General features: G+C 37.9%; 1 protein-coding gene across 5 annotated transcripts in view; it reads right to left on the bottom strand.

The window, feature by feature from the left end:
• GTF2E1 (general transcription factor IIE subunit 1) overlaps window positions 1-23,937 on the bottom strand; it is a 43,636-nt gene that overhangs the window by 5,354 nt on the left and 14,345 nt on the right. For 2 of the 5 annotated variants that reach the window (XM_078066481.1, XM_078066482.1), the window contains exons 3-6: window positions 13,076-13,277; window positions 8,600-8,838; window positions 3,935-4,358; window positions 1,060-3,088 (exon numbers count right to left, since the gene is read on the bottom strand). In XM_078066481.1, coding sequence (XP_077922607.1) covers window positions 3,034-3,088; window positions 3,935-4,358; window positions 8,600-8,838; window positions 13,076-13,277 — 920 coding nt within the window. In that variant the 3' untranslated portion in view covers window positions 1,060-3,033. Of the gene's footprint in view, window positions 1-1,059; window positions 4,359-8,599; window positions 8,839-13,075; window positions 13,278-23,937 lie in introns of those variants that run through there. The other 3 variants (XM_078066479.1, XM_036111732.2, XM_036111736.2) reach the window with 3 other exon arrangements.

Below are 23,937 nucleotides of genomic sequence, written 5' to 3'. Positions count from 1 at the left end.
AGGCCTAGACTGTTTATTCATCACCTTACTTTTGGCAAAGTATAATGAATATTATTTAGTGGAGTGGGAAGAGAAAAAAGTTCCTTTTAAAGCCAGTAAACCTCTCATGCTGACTCTTAAGAGTGGAAAAATGGCTCCTTGGTTAGGGAAACATCTTGGATAGGCCACTTTGGATATAAGAGCTTTCAAGGTACAACTTGAAAAAAGAAATAAAATAATGTTATTTTCTCTAATATATTTATAACTTTCCAAGGTCTTTGGGGGAAAAAAAGGGTGAAGAGAAGGAAACAGAAACCTGAAATTTAGCAAGATTTGAAGGCAGAACTCTACTTGGGATGAAACATGTGAGGATGGTGGACACTCTTTAAGAACAAGGATATATATGACCTACTCCTATATTCCTTGACTCTGCAATGCTGAGACAGGACATCCCCTCACTGCCTACCTCCTGCCCACTACTGTAAAAACTTCAGTGAATATCTGCTACATGGACTTGTGCTAATGGCACCATGGGAGTTGGAATAGGTGGTGTGGAGGAGAGGCGGAGAAGCCAGGGAAGCAAGAAGGCAGAGCAGGAGGACCCCTTTCCACAACTCTCCCCACCAAAGAAAAGAGAAATGAAATTGGAAGAAGTATCCTGTGATATTAAAAGTGTTCTATTTAAATCTTACAGGAGAGTGAAAGGTTGGGACACCTTGGCAACTGATACTTGAGTTATAATAATATAGCCAACTTCACTCAGAGACGAGTTCCTGGCCATCCCTTATTATAGGCTGTAGGTATTAACAATTCCAGCCGTCCTGAGATCAACAGACACTGTGACTACATCTATTGATGAACCTCGTGTGTGAGCTTGCCCTTACTAGAGCTTCAGAGGCTGATAACTGACAGGGTTCCCATTTTCAGTCATTTGTGTCACTGACTGGCTTTTCTCACCAGATTATTGTGCCATTCAATAGACATAAATCTGTCTGATGAAGTAATGTCAAATTCTATTGAGTCCTTAGGTATGTTGTTGAAATATGGGGATAAGTCCAAAATTTTACATACTGATTTATATTTTCCTATTAATTTTGAGCACAAAATCAGAGATATTTCTCTAAGGAAATGATGAAGCCAGGATTTTTAAAAAGTAAGTCACACCTAAAAGTCCTAGTATTAATATAAAAAGTTTGCTTTTGTTACCCTATTTCTTTAATTCTACTGCACATTTTCTACATGAACTTCTTTAAATATCTATTTGATCCTTTTTCCAAAAAGGGGGTATCTTTCCCACTATAACACATTAGGACCACTGTAATTGACATCCCTAATTATATATATCTTTAAATACAAATATCTACCTCACAGATTTGTTATACAGGATTAAATGAGTCAACATATGTAAAGACACATACTAAGTACTATTAGAAACTTTCTTCTTTACACATACACATGTAGAAAAACAGAATCCTTCTATACTTAACACATAATGGATATCTTTTCCCATCAATACATTCTTTTTAACAGCTACAGGACTTCATGGGAACATAGTTCAATTCCTGATCAATGCATATTTAGTGTATCTATATTCATTTATTTATTTATTGCAACAGTGTTTGAATGCAATAAATACTTTCATATTTGTGTCTTCACTCATGACATTCTTCTGTAACACAAATTCCATACACATACACATACACACAGATGAACTAGGCCTTGAGGTATGTTCATACATACAGCAGAGGAAGAAATAAAGTCTGAAGACTGAGAAGGAATAGCCAATGAAGTAAGGAGAACCAAGACAGCATAATGGCTAGGTTACCAAATGAAAATGTTTTAAGGAGAAAGGATGGATAGCATCAAAGACTGAAAAGCAGCCAAAAAGACTGAGGAATAAAGGTTTGTTATGTTGGACAATTACGACTGGAGAAAGCCATTTCAGTGTAGTAATAGGGCAAGACACAAACCGCAAAATGGAGAGGAAAGAAATATGCAACTAGTTTATGTGATACTCTAAGAAGCTGGTAGATAACAGAAAAAGAAAAACTAGAACAGTTGCTCTAGGAAGCAGAACATGCAAGTTGTTAGACTCAAGAAAAAATACCAAGAAACATTTATTCACTGATATAAAGAGCTGACAGTTCACCTACAACTACATTTTATTATTTTTTTAAAGATTTGTTATTTATTTGAGAGAGAGTGAGCGAGCAAGCACGGGGGAGGGGCAGAGGGAGAGAGGGAATCCTGAGCAGACTCCCCGCTTGCAAAGCCCAACACAGGGCTTGGTGCCATGATCCTGAGATCATGACCCAAGCTGAAATCAAGAGTCAGAAGCTTAACCAACCTAGCCATCCAGGTTGCCCCTAAAACTATGTTTTAAAACACCTGATTCATATTTTATTTAAATGAACTTCTTTCTAGAACTATGAAAGTTTAAAAACAATGTTTAAAGAAGTTGAATAGGCCCATACGTACAAGATACATACACAAAAGTCATTCTTAAGGCAGCTTATTGCCAGAAAAAATTTAGACCACATAACAACTGCACCTGTTATTTGAAATATGACTATTAAGAGAAAGAAGTCTGAAACATTGCTTTAATGGGAAAAGTATTCATTTTAATTATGCTCCAAGATGTTACAGGGCTAGAAATTAACAAATTTCAGTCAGTATAAAATAGATTTATTGTCAATATTCAGTCATTAATACAACCCAGATAAATGAAACATCACTTCATACAAGGCTCAGATACTCTAAAATCTATCTTCACGCATGTACTATAAAATGATAAATACTTAAAAATTACAATGCAAGGAAAAATATTACAAAAAATACAATTGCTATAGACCCTTGCATGAAAGTTCTTTATTTTTAAAGTTCTGCTTTAGGGAATAATACCATGCTACATATCAGAACCAAAAATAAACTATGTTCCTTGAGGTTACAATGTTCAATAATGTACTGGATGCACTCTAAAACACCATGTCCGACAAGAATCAAAAGAGAGACAAAGAAGGACTTCAATGATGTTGAGAGAAAAGAGAGAAGTAATCAATTGTTATATGCTGATTTCTGCTGGAATGGTCTCATTAAACAATTTATGGCACTGTAAAAGACAGGAAAAGGAAAGGGACCAGTCTTAGCTTTCCATAAAGGATTTCCAAATCAGCAAAAACTCAGGCAATTCTAAAAGGCACTGTTCCCAATGCTCTCCACAATTCAACCCTGTAGAGCAACTCCTCATCCTATATCCATGTTTTTTCCTAATTTCCTCATAAGGGTTTACCAAGTGTATTTTGTTTTCTATCATCCAACATCCAAACCAAAAGGCATTAAGCAAAACAACAGACTCTATCAGTCAAGTCAGTTCGAAAGACACAAATTTTGGTTTAGATATTAATCATGAGATTTAGGCATATCCATCCCTCCCCTCCCCTTACATATTGACTACAATCCTCAACTATGTGGCAATATGCAGTTTTAAGACTTATTTTATCTCTCATCAGTGATTTGCCCGTTGCCAAGCCGCTTGGCAGCAATATTGGGAGTTGTTTGGAACGCTTGGTCAGAACAGATTTTTAAAAGGATGTGATCAGTGAATTAGTGTAACCTATCATAGTGGGCTTCTACAGGCAGACAGGAAGAATTTATCTCACAGATCTCCTGCACTCATTTCAGAAGGGAGAAAAATGGGTCTTATAAAGGAAAAAGATTAGGCAAATATGAAATACAGTAAGATATACTGTAAAAATAGCAGGGAAGGAAATGCTTATATAGCCAACCTACCTGTGGGGAAGCTTCTGGCATAAAAATCAAACTTTCTCTCCCATTATTGTTTAGCTGCTTTACTTCGAGAAGGGCAGAATGCCACTTAAGCACTTTTCGTCAAGGGTAGGGAATTTCTTTTTGAAATGAGCATTAGAGAAAGGAAGAAAAGGTAGGGAAAGCTCACTCAAAAAGGTCCTCAAACATGCGTTGTCCCATTGCTATGTATGCTTCCTTCTCCTCTGGTGTCATCTGGGCCACCAGCTCTGGCCGCTGGCTCACTTCGCTGTAGGAGAACGGACGGCCAGCCACCATAACAATGGGGTCATCTGCTACTTCCTCAAACTCATCGTCCTCCTCCTCATCCTCGTCCCGATGATGCGCTGCCACAGCTGCCGGTCGAGGTGGGGAGTCATCGTCTGACTCACTGGTCTCACTCTCTGAGTCACTGCCGTTGGCAGGGGTCACAGGAGCAGCTGCCCCCACCGAGCCTGCCGTGGCCGAGGGGGTCTTCTTCTCATGAATGAGTAGTGCTCGCATGACCTCCTCGTTATCATCTGGCCCTGCACGACCCTCCTCGCGCTCCTGAAATGCATCTATATCTATGCCACCTGGAAAGAAAAATCCAGAAAGTCAATGTCCTTAAGTATAAAAGGCATTTCTTTAAAACTAACAGACTTCACTGATTCCAGTTTTTGAGCAACTGTCTGTAAGATATTCAAAATATTTCTCACAAACTGGAACTTAAGTAGCATGGTTTAAGCACATGCGTTTTAAGAATAACATAGCCTGGATTTGAATCCAGGTCCTTTTAGATGTAAGCTGTACTACTTCGGGCGAGTTTTTAGTCTGTGAACTTCGGTACCTTTTCCTGTAAAAGGGAGTGATAAAAACAACTACCTTACAGAGCTGTGGATAAGAACATATGTAATTATGTCTATGAAGGACCAAGTACTGTAGCTGGCAAAATAGGAAATCAAAACACGGCTCTTCATCTTGCTTCAAGTAAAAGCCAAAAGCTTTACAATGGCCTAGAGAGTCCTACATTATTTGGAACCCCTCCTGCTCACTTGCTCACCTACCTACCTCACCTCTTCTCTTTCCCTTTGCTCATTCTTCTCTAGCCACAGTAGCCCCATGGTATTCCCTGTACATATCACTTCACTCCAACCTTAAGGCCTTTGTATTCCCTGTGTCCTCTACCTGGGATATTTTCCCTCTATGTTATATAGCTAACACCATCACATCCTTTATGTTTTTATTCAAATGCTGCCTTCTTATAATTCACCCCACCCTAAATTCCCAATGCTCTATTTTTTTTCCCCATAGCACTTACTTTCTAACATAATAATTCTTGTCTATTGTCTTTGTTACCTCCTTTCCCAGGATATAGGTTCTCCACAAACAGATACTTATCTTTTTTATTCAATGATATATCCCATGTACCCAAAATAGTGCCTATCACTTATTAGGCACCAAATAAATACATGAGTGAATAAATGCAGTTTTATTTTCCTGAAACAAACTAAGTGTACTTTGAACTCTTTATAAAAAGGAATGAAGCTTCTCTCACCACACACCTCCTATCATTTTGTGTACGTATGAGGCCTGAAAAATTACAGATGAAAAATTTAAGAAAAACATTTGTATTCTGTATTCTGAGTACCAAGTATATTGCTATTTAAAACATATAAAAGGATTAAAAATGTTGTTTGGAACCTAACTCCCTGATTCAAATCCTGACTCTAACACGTTATTAACTATGATTTTGATCAGGTTACTTCATCTCTCTCTGCTTCAATTTTCTCAAGTACAAAAAGGGGGGGAAAATGAGTAAATACCTCACTGGATAATTGTGGGGATTAAGTGAATATCTGTGAAGTGTTTAGAATGAGCCTGGCATTTAGTTTAGTGTTATCTATCATCAACATCATCACCAAGAAAAGGCACAGAAATGACCAATTCTGGCCATGAATGAAGTATCTTCTCATTAGCACATTAGAATGGATTAGCATAACCTTAGACGATTTAGAAAGTGTAGAACTCCTGAGATATGAGATTGGGTAGCTTAAGAGACAGAAAGGGAAACAGGAATTGAGAAGTTAAAAGTTCAAGTCAGAGAAAATAGGCTTTTGATAACATGGATGTGAAAATGAGAATTAAAATCAAACTTCACTACTTTAAAACACTGCTAAGGGCTGAGGCTCATTCCTAGAGTCCTTACTGCCAATGCAGTATTTCAATAGGAAAAAAAAAAGACAAAGAATTGTCTCTAAGGCAATCATCACTTCTTTAAGATTTTTCCAATAAGCTTAATATTACCAACATAATATTTTGATTAATGTTTAAAGTAAATATAAAATTAGGGGAAAAGCAATTTAGTTTTATAAACTAAATCATCATATCTAAAAGATTTATGACAAGGGTCCTAAGAAGTTTGGGGAAAAAAGGAACTGCTCTGTTATAGATGAAGACATACAACAATAAATAAGGATAAATGAGCAAATATCTGGATGGTAAAGTAGAAACACTAGTTCTAGGAACAGTCTTATTGAACAGTTGTAAGTTACAAAAAAGACATATATAATGGGAAACTGTCAAGTTCACTGATGATGCTAAGCAATTCTGGATGCTTAAAGGCCAAGCTGATGGCAAAAAAAAAAAAAACATAGGAAGAGCTGAAGTGGGCAGAAAACTGGCAGATTTATTTCTATACTGGCAAGTGTAAGAAAATCTGCCTATAGAAAAACAATCTAAAACATATTGAAAGACCTGGTCCAAGCTATCTGATACGGGGCAGGGGAGGGTCTTTAAAATTCTCTGCATATGTTTCTAAAGTTGCTGGTCTTAATATGCTTCCAGACCCAAAGCAACAAAGCATCAGGTAAAAACCAGAAGGATACTCTAAGTAAAACTCAAATCATTAATGATGAATCCATGCATAAACAACATGTATTGTTCTGGTTACTAGATCTAAAGTAAAGTATATTATGGTTGGAGAAGGTCCAGAAAAAGACAATTAAAATGAAATAAAAAATGTAGACGGAGGTGCCTTGGGGGAAGAGGACTATTTGTAAGGAAAGTAGAAGCAAACAGAATTAGAATAGATTACTATGCTTTCAGTATAGTAATGAGCACATGATTAAAGTCTATAAAACTCTAAAAGATATTAAAATAACTTGAAGTCTGAGGAAAATTAAGTGTAGGACAAACACATTCACTAGAGCCTATTCTACCATAAAAATTAAGAAGATAAATTTATTTATTGATTGATTTTTAAAGATTTTATTTATTATTTATGAGAGAGAGAGAGTGCACAAGCAGAGGGAGAGGCAGGCAGAGGGAGAAGCAGGCTCTTCGCTGAGCAAAGAGCCCGATGCGGGACTCGATCCCAGAACCCTGGGATCATGACCTGGGCTGAAGGCAGACGCTTAACGGCCTGAGCCACCCAGGCATCCCAAGAAGATAAATTTAGACATGGGAGTATACTATCCTATTTTATACAGAAAGAAAATATTCAGAATTGGGTAGCCTAGATAACTTTTTAAAGGCCCTTATGATTCAAATTCTAGCATTCAAGGAAATCATAAACAATGAATGTTAAGCTTATGAGCCTAATTGTACATAATATGGGCTAACAATAGTTTTATTTTATTCAATTTTGTTTCTAAGTTCAAAGAAAAGAAGGTTTGGTAGCTTTAAGAACAGGCAAGAAGCCAAGTTGGGGAAAACAAGCCTACTAAATAGTCGACAGGGTCACTCCTGTATAATCTAAAACAATTTGAATCAAAATAACTAAACATTGTAGCCAAGCTAATCAGTGGGAAGGAGGGAGAGTAAAGTATGGTTGCCAAAGAAAATTTTTTTCTGATTGGCATCAAAACACCAAGAAGAATCACACTAGAGATATTATCTGATTTTATTATCACTACCCAACTCCATACTACTTTTTAATGCTTAGCATACAGAGTGAAAGAAATGCTAATATAAAGGGAAAAGAGGTTAGGAGAAATACCAAAAAACAAGTGGTTTTCAGTTTCAGGGATTAAAGAACCATACTCAGGTGATGTGTTAGAAATGATACATAACTTGGGAATAGGGCCACGTAGATTCTAATGCTGACAAAACCTAACCAGATGTACAAACTCCCTTTCATCTCTGCTTCCCAGTTTCTGAGTAATCTCTGTCCAGTTTGAGCCTCACATTTTCTACATTAGCCCAAACAAAGCCTTTGAATCCACTAACTTTAAAGTTTTAAAAAGTAAAATGCTGCAATTCTCAAACTGCTGGTTACTATGTAATCCTTATGTCTTTAGGGATCACTGAGAGTTCTAAAATCTTCTAGTATGGAGTTCTGCCAATTTTGGATAGTAAGAATCCTTAATCCTTTACTCAGGTGGCTTCTTTTTATATATTTCAGGTAGGCACAAACACACTTGGTATTTATGAGGAGACAACATAAACAAGTTTGCACTGGTAAATAGTTTTGGTTCCCAATTCAGAGAAATAAAAAGGAATATAAGTTAGGGCAACAGAAGAATAAACAACAGGTGAATGTGGCCACTTTGAAGGTAACAGCACTTTTCCATGAAATTAAGACAAAGAAATGGTAATTTCTTTATTCTAAAAATGGAGATTTAAAATCTACTTGTTATTTCAACTAAGTTGAAGGATAATACAAGCATATATTGGTTGGTTTTAATGCTTATTGCTTAATTTCTTACTTCCTGGTATAACGCAATTGTTTTGTAAAACAGATATAATTACCAATAAAACTAAGAATTGCCCACTAAGTCAAGTTCATTTTCCATTGAACCCAAGCCATATTCATTTTACTGACTTCTACTCTTACCTTCCTTCATCTCTTCAGAACTATATGCTCCTTGGACAGTGCTCTCTCTCAACCAAATGGGTCTCTCTTTGGCAGATTTCCCCTCCAGTGAGGCTCGATGATCTTCTTGGTCATCCATGTTAATGACAACATTCTGAGTGTATAAGTCCTCATAGGAGGGACCTTTGGTGGCCCATGCTTCCCGGTGGTGCCCACCTGCCAGGCCAGGAGCTCCAGCAGTAGTTGCTGCACGGTCCTTGCTATAAAAAGATGAGAAGATGGCAGGAAGAAGAAAAATGAAAGTCTTGGTGTTGGAAAAGAAGCACAGCTGAGGAGGTGGTTACTGAAGAATCACAAATAAATGCTGTCTAGTAATCATATACACATGCTTTAGCAATTCTGAGAAACCTCTCTTGTAACTCAGGGTATCATATTTGTATTTAAGTTCCTCAAACACTGGGTCCACTGGCATATATATAAATGAATGAAGTTTCATAATTTAAGAAGTTTAATCTACTTAAGGAGAGGGGAGAATAATAAAGGTGACATAATCCACTTAAAGATACTAGCTGGCAAAAATCTCTCTCAGTCACACTTTTCTAAAATCAAAACAAAACAAAAAACCCAAACAAAACACATTACATTTTTAAAAACCTCTACCATCTAAACCAAGGATTCAGAGTGGTTCTGCGTGCTTTTCTTGTGTGCTGAGAAGCTAAAAAAGTATTCTACAAAACCAGGCCTCAACTTAGAATTAATGTTCCCCTCCTGCTATTCACCAAATAAAGTATATCATCATGCACAATTTAACCTCTTTTTTACTGAGTTGTATCTTTCCATTTCTGTAGCTATGCTGACCCTGGCATCTATCCCCAACCATTATTTCCACCCTGAAGTAACCATGATCTATTTCTCAGTTTATTTTGTTTTGCTTTTTACCTCTACCACCCATGATCTTCTTAGCCTGTTCCAGGTCTGATCATTCCTTATCTTTCTCTAGTCACTTACGTTTCCTCATCTATATTAGTTAAGTCAAGTTTTCAGTCTTGCGGCTGCTCCCTCTTTTATCTGCTTGTTTCACTTTCAATCCGTTCCCCATTCTTTTTTTTTTTTTTTTTAAGATTTTATTTATTTATTTGAGAGAGAGAGCAAGCACAAGTAGGGGGCAGAGGGGAAGGGACAAGCAGGCTCCCCGCAGAGCAGGGAGCCCAATGTGCGGTTCGATCCCAGGGACCCTGGGATCATGACCTGAGCTGAAGGCAGATGCTTAACTGACTGAGCCACCCAGGTGCCCGCAAACAAATTTTTAAATTTGGGCAAACTTTTTTAAAAGATACTTTTAACCATGGAGAGTTGAGTGCACAGATTTTATTTCTACCTTTACCACAGATACAGACAAATCTAAATTATCAGCAAACGTGACACTGAAGAAAATCAAGATGAGACAGGCAGGTTCACTCCTTCTGTATATTTAAATTTCTTCTATGGAAAGAATGTACACATTCTACTTAAAGATGACAAAACTGACAATTCAGTTTTGAATTTTTTTACATTATTTAAGAAATTTTAGAATTTTCAAGACATATAACTCACTCAGGGGTGAGGGAGGAATATTTCAAAACTAAAATTTTAAAGATCTTTAAGGTGAGTGTTAGGTAAGAGATGACAAAAAAGGAGAGATTACTGTCAAAAAAATTCCATTTAAGAGACAGAAAGACTTTAAATATCACCAATGGGTTGACTTGCTGAAAGGCTAGAACTGTCCATCAGCTCTTAGGTTAAGTCTAAGAGTTCTACAGAGGCAGCCTCTGGTTTCTAATCTAGGAATAAGCTAGAATTTAATTGGCTACAGATCAGTAATCAAAGTAACAATGAAGCCACTTATTTTTTTATTTTTAAATCAATGAATTACTATCATCTCTGAGCTCTCACACCACTCTACTGATGTTTCTCTTCATATACCGGGGGCAAGATAGCTATTAGAACCGTTATGCTCTTGATGTTTCTCTTCATATACCAGGGGCAAGATAGCTATTACAGAACCGTTATGCTCTGAAGCAGATCCTACAGTGCAGAAAGGCTAAATCAGTACCACTTCCAGGCTGTCATATCCAGGCAGTGGAGCTTGTCAAACGCTTGGTGAGGCCATCTCAGCCAGGGTAACACCTTCTAACCTAGTTTGAATGGTCCTTCTCCTGACCATGTGGAAGCAACTGGACTTAGTTCTGCAGCTCCAGGTACTCCATTCTAGCTCTCTTGACTGTCTCCATTTCTGCCTTTCTACCCTAGTGAACAACCTGTCTACTTCCTCTATTTCCTGATTCTTCTTCATCCCTGGAGTAACCATCATTCCTAATGAGAAACCAGGTGACTAGATACAGAGCTACTGTCACGCTTCTAGCATTGCTGTACCACTAAGACTTGTCTCTGGCGTGGAGGGAGGGATATCTTTATAAATAAAGATCCTCGAATGGGAGGTGAACTGTGGTAGGAGGAGAATATTAGAGATAAGTTGTCAGTGGTGGTGTTGAATGAATGCTATTGTAATGGAAAAGCATCTGCATAAACAGAAAAATAACTATAGAGGAGGAAACACAAGAATAATTCACAGATAGTATTTACATTGAGTAGAAAGCAATCAGAGAATGTTGAAGCATATTTCAACATGAAATAACCCACAGGCTTAGAAAATTGTATGTTTTTGTAAAATCAATTTCCCTCATAGGCTTCTATGTCAGAACTATGGTATTACTTAAGTCAACAGAAAAAGATACAAAAAATAACTTCTTGGTAAGAGACCAAATGACCAGTAACGAAAATTTAAGGGTATCTGTGATGTGGATGATATTAGTTGCCTACCAATTGTGGTTTCTTTCTTTCTTTGCTTATTGGTCTCATTCAAATACCGATGGCTGTTTGCTCCAAAGGACTCAGGGACCTTCCCCAGCCCTAAGAGGTAAACCTTTACTAGTCTAAGCAGCAATCATGTGATCTCACTTCCTTTGTCTGATGCTGGTTTAGAAATAAACATATACAGCAATTCTGGCTAGTGAGACATTGGGGGATAGAGTAGGATGAAGGTTGTCCTCTGGGAAAGCCTAATTCAATCTTAAAATAGGACACCAGGAAGAAACAGTCCCCTTTTCAACATTTGGACATTTTCTTCTCCTTGTGATACTTAGAAAGACACAGCCATCTTAGGCTAGCTCCTCTTGTGGTCCCAAGAGGAAAACCAACAGGCTGAGTTCATCAGAGTATAAACATGGAACAAACCTAGATCCTGCAGTATGTAACTGAGCTGTGAAATTAATTATGAACTGTACTACCTCCGCCCTTCTGCTCATGCTAGACAGGTTTTTCTCACTATTTAAGCCACTTCTGGTTTGGTTTTCTGTTATCATAGATAAAGGCATCCTAACTGATCCATGACACTAGGCTAGAAAATTCATAACAACTTATACAGATATAAAGCTTTCTGTACAATTGGATTGTTTTTAACCACCCAAAAGAAACTCAAGCTGCTCAGGACTGCCCAGAACTGGCTTTTCTATAACATTAGTACCACAGCATATACAATACTGAGAGTGCTCCTGGAAACCAGGTTCTATGGAAGGGTATAAACTGTAAGCCCTTAACTTGGCACTAGAAAAGAGGCAGAGTAGAACATTCTCTGACCCAATTCACATGTATGTTTTTCAAAAAAGAATATAAACCACTTTCTATGGCACGCCAAAACCAAGGTTGCCTTTGTAATTCAAACATTAGGGCACACTAATAAAAATAGGGAGCCACAGTAAAAAGTATTAACCCATATGTAATACCTACTGTACTTTCAAAGAAGGTGCACTGAAAACTAAAGGGGGGCGCCTGGGTGGCTCAGTCATTAAGCATCTGCCTTCAGCTCAGGTCATGATCCCAGGGATCGAGCCCCGCATCAGGCTCCCTGCTCCACGGGAAGCCTGCTTCTCCCTCTCCCACTCCCCCTGCTTGTGTTTCCTCTCTTGCTGTGTCTCTCTCTGTCAAATAAATAAAATCTTTTAAAAAAAAAAAAACTAAAGGAAGACAAGAAATGTACAGTTAAGTGCTTCAAAGTAAAAAAAAAAAAAAAAAAAAGAGCAAATGCTATATTCCTTAAAGAACTCCATCCTTTAGAACTCGGCTAGGAAAATGCAAATATCCCCAAGAGGTACTTCCAATTTAGGATTAGTTAACAATTGGCTGATTTGCAGTGGGTCCAAGCAGAGTGAGTACTTGAAGTCAAACTTGACTATTTAAAGATTTTTGCCCAAGGCCCACACTGTTCTGCATTCAGTACAAACAAATTTCATCACAGGCACAAGTTAATAAGACAAATGTGGTAAAACTGAGAATCTATGTAACATCCATCTTTAGTCTCCTGGGTATATTACTTACTAACTCCTGCTCTCCAAAGTACAGGTAGTTGAAACAAGGGCCAGCTTAAAAGTGTTCTTGGTAAGAGCACAGGTCTACACTCACCTTTGTTTCAAGGCTGGTATTTCTGTGGGTTCTGGCTCAAGTATTTCATAGGCCAAGTTCACATCCTCTGTTTCCCGAAGCAAAGCATAAATGGGCTCAATTTGTTCATTAAATCTTGCCAAAAGTGTGCGTGCATCTTTTTTGGGCATTGCTGATTCATCTTCTTCTACCTCTGTATGGCAAAAAGTACAGCGGAAAGTTCCTACAGAGAAAACAAAAGTCTCAGGTCAGGCAAGACAAATTCTCAAGATCAGCTTTTAGCAAAGAGTTTATATCTTTATTGTCCTCTAACATTTTATTATTATAACTTTCAAATGCAGAAAAGTTGAAAGAATTTTATAGTGAACATCGACATGCCCACCAATGAGATTCTACAATATTTATCACATATCTGTCCATCTATCATTTTTTATGCATTTCAAAGTAATTTCACTTCTACCTGCAGCACAGCAAAGCTTTCATCATATTTCTAACATATTTATACTTACTTTAACTTAAAACCAAAATCTTTACAACTTACCACTGAAACCTGTACCCTTCTCCAACTGCCTTGCTTTTTGCACATTACAAATTGGGGCCTGCATTATGAGGAAAGCTGAACAAATACCTAAAGCCAAGTCTCTAGGCATCCTGTACATTGTCACAAGGCTATTTTTTCCAAACTTATTAACCATTTATATCTAATCAAATTTAACCAAGCCATTTCCAAAGTTAAAGTTCAAGAAATCTTTATTGTTCTTACTTCTATATCCCTCACACTCAACTCGTAACTAAATTGTAGTAATTCCTTTTTTAATTTTTTTTAAAGATTTTTTTTTTTTTTGACAGAGAGAGACACAGCGAGAGAGGGAACACAAGCAGGGGGAGTGGGAGAGAGAGAGAAGTAGGCTTCGCACTGAGCAGGGAGCCTGATGCAGACCCAATCTCAGGACCCTGGGATCATGACCTGAGCCGAAGGCAGATGTTTAACAACTGAGCCACCCAGGAGCCCCTGAATTGTAGTAATTCCTTAGAAACATTTCAGATTTTTCACTTCTACTGTCTTTTCACTAATCTAGGCCACCATTACTTAGCCTAAAACAGCTGCCTCAATCTGATCTTTGAACCCCTAGGTTCTCCCTCTCCAACCCGTTTCCTATGCCACCACTTTTGTCCTCTCATCCCCCTGCTCCTAAGTCTGTCTGGTAGCTGAATTTCTTTTTTTCTTTTTTTTTTTAAAGATTTTATTTATTCATTTGACAGAGAGAGAGAGAAAGCACACAGTAGGGAGAGTGGCAGGCAGAGGGAGAGGGAGAAGCAGGCTCTCTGCTGAGCAGGGAGCCCAATGTGGGGCTCGATCCCAGCACCCTGGGATCATGACCTGAGCCGAAAGCAGATGCTTAACCAACTGAGCCACCCAGGTGCCCCCTGGCAGCTGAATTTCTTAAGTCAACAACATCAAATCTAAATTTCTCATCCTAATACTCAAGACCCTGTATAATTGGCCCAAAAACATCATAACCCAATCACAGTCCTTTACTTGTCAAGTAAATTCGAACACTTAAAAGATAATATCCTAGACATAAATATTTATTTTATTTGTATAGTGCTTTCCGTTTATAAAATACTTCCATGTACACTTTTTGATCCTTATACCAAACCTGTGAAGTGACATCAGAACTGAGGCTAAGAGTTTTGTGACTGGTCCAAAGTCACAAAGCCAATAAAAGCAGTTATAGCAGCTATTGTATACCTTGTACTTACTAAGTTATTGCCAACCCTCTGAGGTTGGTATAAATACAAAGGTTCTAAGGGGTTAAACCAGTAAACTGCTTAAGATCATACAACTACTAATTGTGGGTAGGGAGCAGGATTCAAACCCAAACTATTATGTTGAAACTCACACTCTTAAACATTACTCAATAGTCTACACTAGTAGCCCCACTTGGATCTCCAGTTTGGTTCTTATTCCCAATGCCAAAGATATGCATCCTTCATTTCTAACCCAATTTACCTGAGGGATTAAAAGAGATCATCTACGTACTTAGTGCCTGGCACACAGTAAGGATGCAAACATTTAGCTTTAAAAAGCTCTATACGTGGGGCGCCTGGGTGGCTCAGTTGATTAAGCGTCTGCCTTCGACTCAGGTCATGATCCTGGAGTCCAGGGATCAAGCCCCGCATCTGGCTCCCCACTCAGTGGAGAGCCTGCTTCTCCCTCTGTCCCTCACCCTGTTCGTTGCTCTCTCACGCGCGCTCTCTCTCTCACATAAAATTTAAAAACAAAAAACAAAAAACAAAAAACCTCTATATGTGATTGTGATTGATACATACAGATTGATACACCCTCTAACCCCTCTTTTCCTGGTAAGGAGTAAACAGACTAGGCATCTCTGCCTCAACCTAACACTAGATCCTACTGATACATTTCAAGTAGAGTAAGTTTCACTGCTGCTTCTCACACATACAGCCAATATCATGCAAATTTTTTGTTCATATACCCTGTCTAAAATACTCTACATCCATCTTCCTGCTGCCAAAATGGTTCCTGATCTTTTACATCTATTCCAAATAAGCTAGAAAGAGAGAAAAACAGCCCCTTACAGCGAGGAGGAGGCCCAGCACTCATAGCTAGGCTCTGAGGTTTTCTATCAGACAGAATCTCACAGGTCACCAGCATCAGATGAGTCTTCTGTGTCCATGATGGAAGTGAGGCAAAACCAAGCCTGAGTCTCGAGTCTGACTGAGTACAATAAAAGCAAGGTCTCTGTGCAATCACAAAAAAATCCCAGGTGCCATGAGTGACTATTGCTTCTTTACCAATACACTCCTAGCCTCACCCTGTCCTTCTCATCTCCTAGATAAGATTTATTAAGACACCCAATCATAGAATTATTCCCATTCCTGACAGGACCCAATGCAAAGCAAACCACCACCACTTCTCTGAATTCTCCCCAAATTACCTAACAAAAGCCCAAATTCTCTAAGTCTGTAAAGCATGGTCTTCCCAAGACACTCCATGTTTCCCCATGTGGCTTCCCTTGCTAAAGAAAGCATCAATAAACCCAACTTTGTTTACCTATGGGTGTGTATCTGATGGTCTTTAACTAATGGACATCAGCATAGAGTCTAGCTTAACCAACTAGACAAGGATACTATTTACCAAAATAAAGAACAAGTTCTCTTTGCTTTGTAAAGAAAAGATGAAAAGTTGCTTTAGATATCTGAATCCCTGGTCATCAAAATGGATATGTTAGAAACCAATTTATTATAAACGCTTAGAGCTCAAGAATGGGGTTTAGATAGAAAATCTGACCGGAAAAATCAACAACATAGAGGTAACTAAAGCTATAAAGTAGGTCTGAGTATCCAAAGAGGTAAGAAGAGTAGCACAGGTGGTCAAGATATAAACCCAAGGAAAGAGGAAGCCTTGAGATAAATGGTACAACCAGAAGGATAGGATGCTGTTTCAAGGAGGAAATGGTATGGTGTTAATTTTCAAAGTCAACAAGAATTGAAAACCAGCTTTCACATTTAATAACAAAGGATAATTAGAAACCTTGGCTAGAGAGGTTTTAGTTGGTATGCTCTCTTATTCTCTATTCCAGGCTGCCTCAGCTTCTTCTCTTCAACAGAAACATAAAGAATATAATCCACATGAAAGTGAAAAAATAAATCATATAAAGTAAGGTCTAAATCAGCGTTCAAATACCTGCTGAATTAAAAAAACCACACTAATGTGGGACTTAACATTCACTGCTGAAAGATGGATGGGCACTTATAGAGACCATCAATGAAAACTAGAGAATAATGCAGAAAAGTTATCTAATTCAGTAGTTTTCAAAATTATTAAAGGAAAAAATCCCCTTCCTCAAGTGAAGAAGTACCTAGCAGATAAATATAAAAGCAAGTGCTCTGGTGAGGCACAGAAAGACAGCTAAGACAAACGTTAACACTATAATCCTCTCAACATATGTCTTCAAAGCATTACAGCCCAGCCTCCTCAATGTCCTGCACAGCCTTTGTACTTAACTATTCTCTCTGCTCAGAATGTTTTCCCTTCAGATAGTCAAATGGCTAGTCTCCTAACTTACTTCAGTTCTTTACTCAAACGTCACCTCAGTGAGGCTTCCTTAGCCAACAATATCTAAAATTTCAGCATTGTTCTGTCTTCCCTTTTCCCCCCTTAACATTTGTCACCATCCAACACATTATTTTATTTATCTAGTTTATTAGGTTATTTATCATTAAAATTGTCATGTTAAAACCAAATTAAAAAAGAAATCCTCACAGACCTGTACCTCTGAAATAATACATTATATGTTTAAAAAAAAAAAAAAGAGAAGAAGAAGATAGCTGGAAGGGAAAAATGAAGGGGGGGAAATCGGAGGGGGAGATGAACCATGAGAGACTATGGACTCTGAGAAACAAACTGAGGGTTCTAGAGGGGAGGGGGGTGAGAGGATGGTTTAGCCCAGTGATGGGTATTAAAGAGGGCATGTACTGAATGGAGCACTGGGTGTTATACGCAAACAATGAATCACGGAACACTTAAAAAAAAAAAGAAAGAAAAAAGAAATCCTCTCAAATATCCCATTTCTCTTTTGAAGACAGCATACAAGGGCGCCTGGGTGGCTCAGTCGGTTAAGCGACTGCCTTCGGCTCGGGTCATGATCCTGGAGTCCCAGGATCAAGTCCCATATCAGGCTCCCTGCTCTGCAGGGAGTCTGCTTCTCCCTCTGACCCTCCCCGCTCTCATGCTCTCTCTCTCTCTCGTTCTAATAAATAAAATAAAAAAAAAATGAAGACAGCATACATTCCAAACTTCAGCTTTAAGTAAACAAATCAACATGCTTGTCAGTGTAGCTCCTCCATATAAAATAGCAATGCTTTTATTTTGCTAAAGAGAGGGGAAAAAAAGAGATTACTGTTAACATCATCATTTGACAGAAGGAAATCTCAGAATAACAGTCCTTTCACTTGAATTGATCTGGTTTTGTGGAAAGCAAAATAAGGATAAAAGAGAAGATGGTATGTAGTCGTAAGGAATTCTAGCCTTGTCCAGGTAAGTTTCCAGAGACCCAGGCTTAATTTAGATTAAGATTTAACAAGTTATTTACAGCAGGGCCTATTTTGCAGTTCTGAGAAGACTGGCTTTTATATTACTGTCAAGACCTGTGGGAGATCTGAGATTTTTATCCTACTTGTAAGTTAACAAGTAATCCTGGCAGTTTCATGGATGCTGGAGAAGACATAAGACTCCTAGGTCAGAAATAAAGAACTTTATTACTCATGGCAATAGCAGTAGCCAGTGTCAGCTTTTGTGCCAGTTCCCTGAGCCCCAAATCCCACTGGGTGATGCAAAGAGGGCCAGGTGACAACTGTACATGCAGTGGGTTACGTTACAGGGGACCCTGAAGTTAAGGAACCCAACTCTTTTATAATGGGCATAAACATGCCTGTCCTTTGCTCTAGAAAGTGATGTTGTCTTTACTAACTGGACACTAAGAAAACATGCTCTGGAGACTCTATTTTTATTATACTGAACAGTAAGCAAACTTGCCCTATGCTCTGGAGAAAAACAATATATCTTCTGAGGCTTGCTCACTAAATAAATATCCATGAAAAAGAATAGTCCAGAAAAAAGGCAGTCACTACCTCTGCTTGCAAGACATTCATAACATGTGACAAAATCATGAAGTACTTTCTCCCAACAATTATCACGCCTGGGTAACATTATAAGAGGAAAAGATAGCCTGACATCTTAAGTCCTATTTTTATCACAAAAACACAAATTGTAAACAAGAACCATCCTGTCAAAAGCCAGGTCTGGCATCCAAGAAGAAAAATAAGAAATTCTACATGTTATGGAAAAAGACTTAAGACTACCTTAATAAACCAGAGCATTTTTTGTAAGTTTCGGTGAGCATTAAAAAATGAAAATTAGCTTGGGGCGCCTGGGTGGCTCAGTTAAGCATCTGACTCTTGATTTTGGCTCAGATCATGATTTCAGGGTTGTGAAATCAAGCCCAGCATTGGGCTCTGTGCTGGGTGTGGAGCCTGCTTAGGATTCTCCCACCCTCTCTGGGGAAAAAAAAAAAAAGGAAGTTTAAAAATGCAAATCAGCTTTCTCAAAATAAGAGGTGGCAGTGGGGGGGTGCTTAGCACATACTATATACTAAGTACCCTTCTACTGAGTAGGTGGTGGTAGAACACACATAGACAAAATCTATCATCAAGAAGCTTAGAGTTTAGTAGAGATGAAAGGTATCAAAAGATAAACATCTGAGATCAGTGCAAAAATAAAGTACATAAGTGTTTGGGAGTTCTAAGAAGGAATATGACTTCTAGCTGAGAACACAATGGAAGGTGTGCCTTTTGAAGTAGAATTCAGAAGATAAGCAATTGTTACAAAGATCAAGGAGAGCGGGAAGAGAAGACATTCTAGACCATCATGAGAGAAATAGGTAGTTGAAAATAATGCTTAACTGCAGTTTTGGTGTAGTAGGAATAGAATTTTCAAAAAGAATGGTAATTAACAGGATAAACTAGGGTAGTCATGGTGAGTCTTGAACACCAAGCTTCATTTTTACTTTATTCTTGAGTAAAAGGGAAGTGATTGAAAGATTTTGGGAAAGAACATGAGGCCATCAAAACTAACATTTATAAATATTGATCTGCCTTCGTGGCTTGAGATAGTCTTCCAACAAGCCAGTTTTTCTTCACTGAGGGTTAACATAAAAATCACTAGTGGAATTTTTAAATAATACCCAGGCTCCGCCCCAGAGATGCTGATTCAATAGGTCTGGAGTGGGGCTCAGGAATGTAAATTTTGAAAGTTCCACAAGGAATTTTAACACAAACTCCTGGTGGAGAGCTGCTGTTAAATAATCAATATGATAAACATCCCAACTTTTCTTGTAACTGGACCACTCTATACTATGTAGTGTGCATAGAATGTACTACTTAAGTATGAGAGAAGAAACAAGCTGAAACTCAGAGCTCTGTACCATCTTTCAAGATCAGGAAGGCAAAAACCGGAAACAGCGACCAAGCCACAAAAAGGAGAACATGCAAACTAGATCTAAGAATGTGGCAGCAGGGAGAAAAATGAATCTACAAAGACTCTTAGGCAAAGCAGGACAAATGATGGGATTGGGAGAAAAAGAGTCCAATGATAACACTGATCATCTATGCTCAGAAACTACAAAAGAACTAAGAAAGCTATTCACAAATATTCCCATGTGTTCATCACAGCCAAGTCTGTACCAACAGTATTATCCAAAGCTAACATATAAGGGAATAAAGACTCAGAGTTTTAGGTTTACCAGGTCATAACATAAAAACAAAAATCACTAACCTTGGATGCAAATATAAATCTTTCTGACTCAAAAGACTAAATGCACTTCACTATCCTGAGTTAAGCATTCCTTTCCCAACCTATTGTCCCTGCCAGCTACAATTTAGCAAACTTCCCCCATGTATATACATAGGTTCTAATTTCTTAAAATATAAAACAGAAGGAGGATTTGTAACAAAGAATTTATTTAACAAGCATTAAGTGCCTATCACAGGCCCAGCATTTACTCAGCTGAGTCTTAATGCATCAGGTTCACCGGAGGATCAAAATACATCCAGTTGTAGACAACTAATAGGTATTGAAAGTAGGAAGAAAAAAGATCTTTTACAAATAGAGATTTCAAACTATATTTTAGGGTTGTCTTTTCAGTAGTATATGAATGCCCCAATTCTATGACTCAGGACTCTTCTAATGAAGGTAAGTTATCACTCCAAAATGAGAAAAGAAATGGGAGACCTAATTGTGGGCATGAGAGTGGAGAGGAGGAAGGAAGAGGGGAGAGAGATGGTTCATACAATTTTAACTTTCTCCCAAAATAAAAAAATGTAAAAACAAAAATGAATTGAGGGCAGGGGAATGGGGTGGGGAGGGGAGAAAAGGGCTGGGAACAAAAGAAAAAAACAGCAAAGTTCAACAAAATTCAAACGTTTTTCTTTTGCTCAACACAGAAGGAGAAAATTTATTATGCTGGCCAAAGTCTTCCACTTCACTGTTTCCAACATGTTATTCATTTTAGCAAACATCACACTTATTTTAATTATCTGAGTATTCAGTCAAGGAACAGTAAATATAACTAAAACCAAACTGAAAAAAAATGTTTATCTTCCTTAGTTTGAAAAAAGGAAAATGTTTTGGAAATTTATCATAATTGAGGAAAAGGGCAGAAGATATGAGTCAACTCCCTAAACAATTAGACATTATTTAAAATTTTATTTTTTCCCTCTTCACTCCAGTACATGCAATGAATAGGTCACCAGCTAATGCCCAGAATTCACTGTCAAAGATTTGCCAAGAGTATTAATTGCAACTGGAATATTATTCAGCCATTTTCCTACCAAGAAAAAAAAAAAAATCAAAATACACCCAATTGCTTTGATATGGTGCTGCAGTATTGAAGCCGGAGTCATGCTGCAGCCCAAATCCTCAAGGGTAGCTAAGGAAACAGGGAAAAGCAAAGGTCTGCTGCCACACAGCTCTCACCCTAGCACAGTGGGATTGATGTCCTAGGATTTCCCACCTTCTAAGTCTAGCCCATCATCTTCTGAGCTGTTTTTGTAGAGCTCACATTCTAGTGGGAATTAGTCAAGACAAAAAATAACATCAGGTGTTGATATGTATAATAAAGAAAAAGCAGGAAAAGAGGATAAAGAAAAAGGAGCGCAATGGAAAGGGGTATGCTCTATTGCGCAGGAAACTTAGGGAAGGCCCCTCTGATAAAGCAAGAGAGAAGAGACTTGAAAGATGTAATGGAGTCAGCCAGTCAAGCAGATATTTGGCAAGAAGACACGGCATGTAAAAAGGCAAGTAAAATGAAGATATGCCTGGTGCGGGCAAGGCACAAATAAGATGGCCAGTACATATGTTGTGGAGTGAACACGAGAGAGAGATAGAAATAAAGTCTCCAAAATTGGGGGGTGAGTTGAGGGGCAGATAAAAGACCTTAAGGTTCTATTAAGGACTTTGACTTTTCTGAATGATGGGAGAGGCCTTTGGAGGGTTTTGAACAAAAGAGTGATACAGCCTGATGTGCTTTTAAGAAGGGTCACTGGCTACTGTAACAAACAGTCCATATGGAAAGCAAGAGTGAAAGCAAGGAGACAAGCTAAGAGAATAGTGCAAAATCTAAGCAAGAGATAATGGCTAAGATAACTTTTCTGGACAATCCTGTGAAAAAACTGAATAAACTCCTCTCACTCAAAAACTTCCAGGAAAAACAAAATAAAACAAAAGACAATTAACAGTTCCATGTTAAAACCAAGTAACTAGGACTAGAACTCCTAGGATTTTAGAGATAAAAAGGAAACTATAAAACTTCAAGACATATCACTAACATATGGGATTAATTTTACCACACTGTATAAATCCAACCACCATATATAATACCTTAGGGAAGCATATTTGGACATTGCTTCCCTTCCCACTGAATATTTTATGCATTAGGTATACATGGGGAAAGAGAGTGAACTGGAAGCTTGGGAAAATAAAACTGACAAAAAATTGTAAATATTATTCTCCATTATGCCACAAAGTGTTTCTGAAGATGGCCTAATTAAATAGAGCATATTTTCTACATGAGCAGTACTATAACCAAGAGTTTCAATTCCTAACCAAGGCTTTCAAATGAACCCAAAATGACTAACATCATCCTCTAAAAGCGGTGATAAAACCCTAGCCTAAAATATCAGCTATTCCCCAAAACAAAGGGTGCTCTGAAATTAGAGTTGAGAGAAACCATATATGGTATAGAACAGACTGAACTTATCATTTTACACATGCTAAAAAAAAGGCCTAGAATGATTACAGGATTCACCCAAGGTGATAACTACTGACATAACCCAAGACTAGAAGTTAAGACTCTAGAATCCTAATACACCATCACTTTACTGTCTTATAACTATTGCTTAAAGAAACAAAACAAAACTTCTAAAAATGACATGTCCACTGAACACACTGATTATGCAAAAGGACTCAATTGTAATAAGTACCCTAAAAAACCCTGACAATACTAACAGAATTGACCAAGACTTAATATATAAACCTGATATAGCAAAAACATATTTAATTAAGAATCACTTTGCGGGGGCGCCTGGGTGGCTCAGTCGTTAAGCGTCTGCCTTCTGCTCAGGTCATGATCCCAGGATCCTGGGATTGAGCCCCGCGTCGGGCTCCCTGTTTGGCAGGAAGCCTGCTTCTCTCACTCCCGCTCCCCCGCTTATGTTCCCTCTCTCACTGTGTCTCTCTGTCAAATAAATGAATAAAATCTTAAAAAAAAAAAAAAAAAAGAATCACTTTGCTTTCTTAGACTTCAAAAGGGTTTGGGGGTAGTGAGGTGGGGTTGGGGATGTAAGGTAGAAGAACTGGAAGGATAACCACAAAACAATAGTTGTTAACACAATGAAAGGCAGTGAGAATGGGGACTAGGTTGAGTGGGAGAGCATAGAGTGGAAAAACTAGGTTTGCCATTTTATTTTACATATTTTTCTACTATTTGAGTTCTTAATACATTTACATTAGTATATCAGTTATATATTTTTAGCAGAAAGAAAAATGTTATTTTGAATCCTCCAAAAGCACTCAACTCCCTCTTAACTAATATGCAGAAGTCACACAGTCATTCTTAAGCTATTCTTTGAAAGCATCCTCATGTCATTTGTTATAACTTTTATAACTCAAAATATTCAGGGGCATATATATTAAAATGCTAGTCTCAAAAGTCACCTTTTATTCTAATTTCCAAACTATATTTCATAAAGCAAATTTCTTCAGTTTAATTGGGCAAGAGGAAATGTATGGAAAAAGGAAT

Source organism: Halichoerus grypus, chromosome 1, assembly GCF_964656455.1.
Source record: "Halichoerus grypus chromosome 1, mHalGry1.hap1.1, whole genome shotgun sequence".
NCBI classification, from domain to species: Eukaryota; Metazoa; Chordata; class Mammalia; order Carnivora; family Phocidae; genus Halichoerus; species Halichoerus grypus.
Note: the sequence above shows the minus strand (reverse complement) of the source record. Positions and strands in the feature narration are given on the sequence as shown.